Consider the following 9200-nt stretch of genomic DNA (forward strand, 5'->3'; position numbering starts at 1 on the left):
CTTGGCTGGCCTGGGAACGCCTTGGTGTTCCCCCGGATAAGCTGGAGGAGGTGGCTGGGGAGAGGGAGGTCTGGGCCTCTTTGCTTAGGCTGCTGCCCCCGCGACCCGGCCCCGGATAAAGCGGATGGATGGATGGGTCAATGACCCTGTTGCTGGTTCACTACTGTTTGTTCCTTGGACCAGTTCTGATAGATGCACACCACGGCAGGACAGAATTACTACACAAGAACGGCAGTTTTGGCTTTGACCCAGTCGAACTGGCATTTTTAACATTGTTGAAGCGCCATCAAAGATGAAGCTTTGCTAGCGGGACTCCGTGTTTGACTTGTGTCTCTGTGTCTCTAACTGGAATCAAACCAGTTCAACCAATTTATGATTCACTGAATTCAGTGTTTATTTACATTCATACAGCAACACAACTTTTAAGGAAACAAACTCCAGAGAAACACTGACTTTAAAACCAAACCTGGCAAGAGGAAAATGGTGGCATACCTTGGGCAGAGTCGAAGGTCCCACAGTCGAATAAAGGTATCATAACCACAGGTGAAGAGCTGGAACGGAGACTCAAACCTGATATCCAGCACACCGGCACCACGACGAAAGTCTGAGCCCAGAGTGCCTAAGGATATCGATCTAGTGAAGACAGGAGTGGTAAATGTATTTATTGAGGTTTTTTATTCCACATATGAAATTAAACAGAATTTAAAAACTGAAAAAAAGAAACTGAAAGTTATTTTTTTGTGGTTTTGTGTTTTGTTCGCCAGCATGACATTGCTGAGTCATTCCTATGCTAATATGCACAGTAGGTTGAATAATTAGACAAATTAATGCTTAACTAGTGGTGCTCTAAGGGGCTATTGGAGAGCTTTATAATAATATGAATACAGTATAGGGCGATACACAACTGTTATTTAATACATGTTAGTCACAGTTTCAGTATTTACGAATAAAAGCTACGTCTCACTCCACATCTGTCATTGCTTTAATAAAGGCAAGAGCCAGAGTGTCAAGCCACAGTATTCTGCCAGCCCCAAGCATGGATGAGTGCAGAGGACTGCATCGGGAAAGGCAACCAACATAAAATCTTTGCCAGATTAAACATGAAGATCATCAACAAAACATCCGTACTGGAATGGGCGTGGCCCAGGTTAACAACGACTGCCACCGGTGCTGTTGGCCAGGATGGTGCCGGTGGAAACGGTGCTACTGTTGGCTGAAGACGGAGGCGTTGAAAGAAGAGGAGGAGAACGCATGTTTTGAGGCCGTGAGAGAGAAAGAAGATTATGAGTGTATATGTGAGGGTAAAAATTTGAAACACAGGGGCATAAGAGGGAATTCAAACTATTCTACCATAGTGAAGATAGGAAGAGGAATAGAATATATGAAAAGTGTTGTGCAGATGAAGAGGATGTTGAGTTTGAAGCTGGGAATCAACGGACTAATACTGAATGTTCTCAATTTAATGTTAGAAGTGAAAGAGTTATTCTGGAGTAAGTTGGATGAAGTGGTAGAAAGCGTGCCCAGATAAGAGAGAGGTGACGAGAATGGACTTCAGTGGAGGTGACGGGAAGAGAAGGGAGGAATAAAGCAGTAGAGGAACATGCCGTGGACTATCTTTAGACGCTGCAACCCAACATGTGGTGTCAGGGGAGAATGTTGCTAGGCAGTGTTAGATGGTTGGATGGAGGGTGACTAAAAGTCAAGAAAAAGAAGCAAGACCCAAAGATTACTTTGTGGAAGTTTAAGAAGAAAGAATGTTGGTACTTTCAGCTGCTCCCATATTTCCTGAGCAATCACTCAGGATCATGTCTGAATCATGTTTTGATTTAGCACAGCTTTAATGCCGAAAGCCCTTCCTGATGTAACCCTCCCCATTTATCCAGGCATGGGACCAGCACTGGGACTAACTGGTAAATGGACTGGTTCTTATATAGCACTTTTCTACACTACTGGAGTAAGCGCTTTATACGACTTGCCTCTTTCACCCATTCATACAAGCACCTCTTTTCCTATGCCTATGTGCTTTTCTATCTAACATTCACACTGCAGTTAATGTATTGTAGATCAACCATGGATTCAGTATCTTGCCCAACAGCCAAGCTTCCAACCTACAGATAAGTAGATGACCAGCTTGTGACCACCTGAGGCTGGGTTAGTGGCTCTTACTCTTGAACTAATGGTCTTTTGTATTGGTGCAACGGATCACGGTTGATCCGTAATCCGAACCGATCCCACTCCACGGTTCGGCACGCACAAAGATTCGAAAAAGAAGGAAAAAAAGTATGCGTGGTGAGTCTGTCAAGTGATAGTTATGGCCAGCGCTAGCGGTCCAAGTGCAGGAGCAGAGGAGTTTGCTGCCCAGTCCGACCGGGCTAAAGCTATTACAGAAGCTGTTGGGGTGTTTAGCTGCAGACGGGAGGCCGTATTCTGTTGTGCAAAACAAGGGGTTTAAACTACGATGAACGTGCTTCAGCCACGCTACGATATCTCGTTGCGCGTCCACTTTAGTGGCAAGATCGTTCCAAGCATGTCTGAGCAGCAAAGGATTTAAGTTGTGGCTGAACTGTCCCAGGCATCTTCTGTTGCCCCAGCTACAAATGGGTGGAGCTCCAGGGCAACGGAAAGCTTCGTGACCGTGACAGCTCATTATGTCGCAGCGGAGTGCGATATAATGAGCCTTGAGGCGACTGTTGTTGTGATTTGGTGCTGTGTAAATAAAACTGAATTGAATTGAGTGGTAGATACAAAGACTGTACTGCCCTATATTGAACCATAATTTTTTTTAATAATTGAGTCTTGAGTTGAATGTTTTTAACAGGCAAAAAATACTTCAATAAGTGAAGTAGTAAATGTTACATTTTTTTGTCTTTTTTCCTTTTTTGCTGATCGGAAGATTGATCCGATCCAAACCGTGAGAGTTTTGATCCGTTGCACCACGAGTCTTTTGCATGTAGAGTAAATGTGCTAACATCACAGCATGGAGCCAAATGACTGGGATTTTACTGTCAAGGTATCAAACAGAGTTTCACAGCAACCTCGTGTTCTCTGAGGTAACTTTAATGTTCTCTGTTTTGTGGTTAACAGAATCTGCGTTTGAAGACAGAAAGTTAAAAGCTCTGATAAAATATCAGAAGGTGAGTGTAACGCATTCTGCCACAAATCTTTGTAAGGGCAGACTACACGAGCAGGTGCTTGAGTTTCCATACCTGTGGGACTAAAAACACCTGGATTCAGAGATTAAGAGGTGTGGACTGATACCTTGTCCCTCCAGTGTCTCTCTGAGCGTGGGGGCAGCGAGACAGCTAAATTATCAGAATGAGCGACTGAAAAATAAAGTTTGTGTTTCCGAGCAGATGTAGTGTGTCCCTGCAGTCTACCTCGGTGCACCACGCTCTTATGATCACAGCTCCATTTCACTTGCTCCTCAGCTCTTGATTACTGAAGAATAACTTGCACTCAGCAGGACGGATTATTAGAGAATAACTGTCTCATTGTTGCCATTTAATACCCTCCATGACCGTGACTGTGTGCGACTCTCGTATGTTTGATACCTGCCTCGTAGCAACCATTTAAAGGAGACTGCCGGCCATAGCAACCGAGCAGCCCTACGCCTCAGCTAATGTCCCCCTCCCTAAACCTGGAGCTCTATCCATAGCCTTGGGATGGTAATCCCCTAGCCTTACCTCAGGGAACCTTTTTATTGGGCCAGGGCTTTCCCTACAGGGTGCCTTATTGGGTGAGAGCTTTCTCATTGCTCGGGTCTCATGACTAAGAGTTTGTGTCTCTGTGAGGTGGTTGTGAGGTAGTGACCCCTCATTTTCCCCTTACCACCAAAACCAAGGAGCTTAGCATATGCCACAAAAGGAAACTCATTTAAGCCAAAGGGATACAAGCCTGTCTATTCATAACTAAATAATGATGTCTCCATCACAGCACTACCACTAACTAAAAAGAGATCAACAATTCATAACCCCAGCTATTGAAATCCTGTTGACACGATGTTATTCCTAAAAACGAGCTAATAAAACACAAAGCATCCAAATGCGAGAGGAAAAGAAAAACAACTTTCATCAAAGAGCTGATATTTGTGCAGCGATCTTAAAGGCAGTAACAGCACCATGAAATGAACTGAAGCACAGCAAGAAACAGCAGGAAATCTCAAACTGGCAGGCCACTGGCTTTTACTGGTGTGTGTTCACAGAACAGAGGCAGAACCATGCAATCTGTCAAAATCTGCTCTCATGTGAGCAGCAGAATCTTCTGTTATTACTTACCAAGATCTCAATAACCTAAACTGTTATACAGATGCCACCAAAGAAACCGAGACATATCCACACACATCCCTGAAAAAGAAAAGACAGATGTGCGCTAAACTTATCGCACCAACCACGGCTTCTGCTCAGCCGTCTCCGATTTGTGTAACGTTTATAATGATTGCTGTGAAATGTAACTTCATATATCAAATACTTTTCAAGATCATTAAAAGAGGTCGGTCAACCCACTTATAGGCTGGAGGATTTAACATGAACAGAATATTAAAGACAAAAGCTTGAACTTTGTCACCATTAAATGATTCAGAATCGGTCATTTGCCACAGATACGTCCACAATAGTGTCGGTAAGTTAAAACATGAAACAAAACCCTGCAAAGTCCCAAACAAGCAAACTGCAAAATCACTAAATAGTGGTGATTTCTGAAATTCACAATGCTGTAAAATAAAGCACGTAGAAAACTTTCTAACATGAAATTAGCCACAAAAATCAGGAAAGAACCATTTTCATTCAGCGTTCATGTTGAACTGAAAGTCTGTCCTGAGTGGAAGGAAATTCTGGAGTTTCCAGATCATACGCTAATGATAACCGAGGAAATCATTTTGTTAAATAAGTGAATATTTTTATTTTCTAGACCTACTATTTTGAGACCTATTGACCCGGAAGACTTAAAATATACTGAGAGGCAAAACGTGCATATAGTTAACAGAACTTTCTACTGATATTTTTGTTTTTGTGATACTCTTGTTTGCTTGATCCAGCATTAAAGTTGAACGAAAATCAAATTTTGTTCATTTTGTTACTAACAAATTCTAGTTGTAAAGTATTCGGGCTAGTTTTGAATTATTGTGAAATCCGGTCGTTAAGTCTGACGTCACTAGCTGTGTCTGGGTCTAAACTCCGCTGCAGGTCCATATATCAAACGATCACTGTGGCATTACTGAGAGTTGAAAAACTGTCTAAAGTCTTTCATCTTTAATAAAATGATCAGCGTTCTGCTCTACCAGGTGTAACAATTGAGTTTAACATCCAGGCATCCATGAAAACGGAATTTATGACATTTAACGGAGTTAGAAGTTAGCAGGAGGTTAGCTCGCTAGCTTCTATCTAAATACAATATAGCATGTCCTGACTGCGGAGTTTTGGAAACCAATTAAAACGTACAGCTCTGCTATCACTTCCAGCATAAATGAAGACAGAAAACTAAACAGCAGTGACGTTTGTAGGGTTACTGAAGTTGGGCTAGCTGGTATATAATGATGTGCTACGTGACCGCTAGCGACACAGCTATGTTAGCATAATATAAACAAGCTAACTCTTTTTCCACTGGATAAAAGTTACCGTGAGTGTTCTCGGTGGTCAGGAACAAATGTAATCGCATGGCAGGATGCTGTAAAAGGACCAAACTTCAGCCAGGAGAACAACTGAGATAATCCATCCACAATACGAGGTTAGTCATTCATATACTGCTGCATGGGCTGGGCTGTAGCTACATCCTAAGGTTTTAAAAACTGAGCTTAAATAAATGATTAGTGGTAATAAAAGCCGAGGGAGGTCAACAGTGATCACTGACTGTTTTAGGAGCTTTTTGAGATTAAATAGAAGAAAATACAAAACATTAAACATGTTAACAACACAAAAGCCATATTAAACACAGACTACTTTAGGCCCGGAAGTAGGATTCGTCACGTCATCACTGAACAACCGGATATATTTATATACAGTTCAGAAACTGGCACTACTTGTCTTTTTTATATTGGTGTGCTCCCTAATATGCGAGTTTATGAGACAGCTTAAATACATTTGTTATTTCTTCATGTTTTACGCAGCGTGCACTCACTCTGCGCGTCCAGATTACAGACTCTGGTTTATTTTGATGGTTTGACAGACCAGTGAAAATATCATTTTTTTTGACGTATCCATGTTCAAACATTGACCGAAAAGTGATTTTCTATATGAAAATTTCACAGCACTAAATATGTTCAAACGTTGCAGTTTTATCAGACTTGGTTGATCAAGACATGAAACTGGCTGATGCTAAAGATTCACACGTAAATGCAACTTTGTTGGAAAAATAATCCATTTCTTCAGATGAAGCGATCCGAGCTGCACTTGGGAAGTTATTTTATGAGATGGGCAGCCTGGTGCCCTGGCTGGGTGTGGGGTGGGTATGTGGGGGGGGGGAGGCTACAGGCTTAGTATTTGTTATGAAGAGACTTCTGGCTGCGTGACACACAGCGTCTGTCTTGATTTAAGCCTGTCTGGCCTTATTGTAGGAGTCAGGTTGGCTTTAGTGGGCCACACACAAGCAAGCAGTGAAAGGACTTACTAATGAATTGACAATGTTGAAAAAAACACTAAGAAAGGCTGATTATCCTTCATTATGTGGCAGCTGTAGAATAGTGGTGTGTGTATATTTGTGTGTTTTGGTGACAGGAGGGGTTGGAGGCTCCAAAACTGGATCCTGGGGATGTGCTGGGAAACAGGCCTCCTGTCAAAAGCAATCACACAGGTAGAGAAAAGGAGCCACACTGAGGTTTTTAGCCACTAAAACAAACAGAGGGGAGCCGTGCATCCACCCAATTTACCCACACCTCTGCGCTCGCTGCTCCACAACTGCACGTCTCCTGGCAGAGTCAGCGGAGGTGGGTGTTGGGACCACATCAATGTCACATACACATGTGCGTCTGCCATTTGTATAACAGAGCTTCTGCTCCGATTCAGTCATTTCACCGCGCTCCTTTCAGATTCAGGAATGTGAGGAATCCCAGCCCGACCGTTTGATTGTTAAAAGGAGCGCCTCCTTTGGGAAGGAGCCGAGGGTAACGTTGGGTGTTGGGAGCGATGGTCGGGGTGGTTTTTCTTTGATGTGTTTTTCCCCTTCTCTGTGTTTAACCATGAGTGAAGACAGTGTGAAATGTTGGGTTGCCCCTTGTGTGGGATGCACCTCTATATGGGTGATCATAAGACTTCTTTGTCCCTCTGAGATGAGAAAAAAGACAAAATCGACTTGAAGAGGGTGAGAAAGAAAAACGGTTAAACCCAAAGCAAAGCCAAAGGAAGCTTCCTTGTGGAAGCTTGTGGTTTGTTCTTCTCTAAACTGGCTGCAGCAGCTGATGTTCGGTTTGGTGTGATGGCTTTTGTTCTGATATGTACAGAGTTTGATGCTGGAGAATGTTTGATGCACTGAAAGTATTCACAAAATTCCAGGTAAAGTGTATTTGCACATTATTTCCTCAGAAATGAGGAATTAAAAAATGCCTGCATACCCGTGTTTAGCTGTAAAATAAAGAAATTTACATGAGATAAATAAATAACACAGAAACCGTCTTGATGCCTGCAAAATCATCCAGGTGAGCAAATCCCAAAAAGTTGTTTCTGTTTATCTGGATGTAGTTTACAGTCAGTCCAGATGAACAGAGACTGAGATCGCTCGGCTAACCTTTATCCAAAATTTGAATAAAAGGACTTAACATCCAGTCGTTTATGGCTAAAGTGATAAAGAGTGTTAAAACAGTTTATTTATATGTGATTTTACTAACAGTTAATCATGCTTTATATTGCATTTCTATTTTTTGTGCCGTGTTGGAACCTCCAAGGATTTGACGGTTTCCTGTTGGAGTATAACTTCAAACGATTTGGCTCCTTTCTATTGGCTTACACCGACATGGATTAGTTATTATTATAGAACTATAGAAAAACTGAAAATATATAATAAAAAATATAGATAATAAATGATGTGGTTTTGCCTCTTACATCTCATGTATGCGCGGATTAAACGTGTAACCTGGTATTTAAAAGTAAAAAGGTGTCAGAAAAATAAATACTCGAGTACCTGAAAAATCCTACTTAAGTAGAGTAACAAAGTATTTCCCTGTAGTGTGATCCTGATGCTGGCAAGGTCACCGAGCGTGTAGAGCACTGCCACTTCTGACACTCGTGTCTTCTTCGCACGGTCGAGTTCACTGATAATATTTGTTCAGAAAATGTTGCTGTCAGTGTTTCTCAGCTGCTCTCCTTCTCAAAGGCTGCAGAAGGTTGTCAGGTGTGAGGAGTGAACGTCCATCCACGTGGACTAAGCTCTGAAGGTGTCTGCACAGCATGGCTGGATGCTCTGTTCTTCACTACTTAGACTTCCATCCTCTGCGCTTGGTCCGGCCTGATGTCAGCTCCTTCTGTCATATTTGAAATTATTTAGAGGTTTTTTCTAAGGTCCAAACATTTTGGGAAACAGGGCTGCTGCCATAACATTTCAATATCATTCAAATATATAAATGCTGTTCAAGGGCCATCTCTCTTTAAATAATCAAATTCATTTCATGTCAGTGTTTCCTGTTCAGCCGGGAGAAAAACCCAACAGCACAACAACAGCCTCCGGTCGTCGTGCGCCGTCAGTCTGTTCTCACTGGCTCAATGACAGGAGCTTCAGGTCCTCACTTTGGACTGACAAAGACTTGCTCCATGGAGTTTTCAAGCTGATGCAGATTTGTTAGTAAGATGGAAAATCAACAAAAGTCGAAATAGGCAGAGATCCGGTGAATTAAGACTGTTGAGGAGTTTTGATTCCAGCTCATCACACATGCTGAATCTTTGCTTCGAGTCTCACAATAACATAAAACATGCTCATTGTTCTCGTTTCAGGACTGTGTAACCTTTCACAGGAACACATGACGATTTAGAAGACTGAACTTGTGCGTGTTGTATATTGTGTTGTACAGAAACACCGTACACAGCTCATCGCGTTGCACTTCTGTCATGTGGATTACAGCCAAAGCTGCCGCTGCTCATTATCAAAAAGTTTCTAGCTGAGTTTCGAGCCTGGGGCTCGCTCGGGCCACTTCGGAGGTGGGGTGCCCCCGGCCTCTCGGCCTGGGGCTCGGTCACTCAGGCGCAGCTGGCTGCCGGCGGAGCTCACGGGCGCGTCACTGC

The 9200-nt window shown here is 42.7% G+C and overlaps 1 protein-coding gene across 2 annotated transcripts in view; it reads right to left on the reverse strand.

The window, feature by feature from the left end:
* The window catches only part of fbxw4 (F-box and WD repeat domain containing 4), a 43253-nt gene that overhangs the window by 10485 nt on the left and 23568 nt on the right, over nt 1-9200 (reverse strand). For both annotated transcript variants that reach the window (XM_005747414.2, XM_005747413.2), the window contains one exon: nt 493-633. In XM_005747414.2, coding sequence (XP_005747471.1) covers nt 493-633 — 141 coding nt within the window. The remainder of the gene's footprint in view (nt 1-492; nt 634-9200) is intronic.

This window comes from Pundamilia nyererei, unplaced genomic scaffold, assembly GCF_000239375.1.
Source record: "Pundamilia nyererei isolate P.nyererei 1_Seehausen unplaced genomic scaffold, PunNye1.0 scaffold00197, whole genome shotgun sequence".
In the NCBI taxonomy this organism is placed as follows: Eukaryota; Metazoa; Chordata; class Actinopteri; order Cichliformes; family Cichlidae; genus Pundamilia; species Pundamilia nyererei.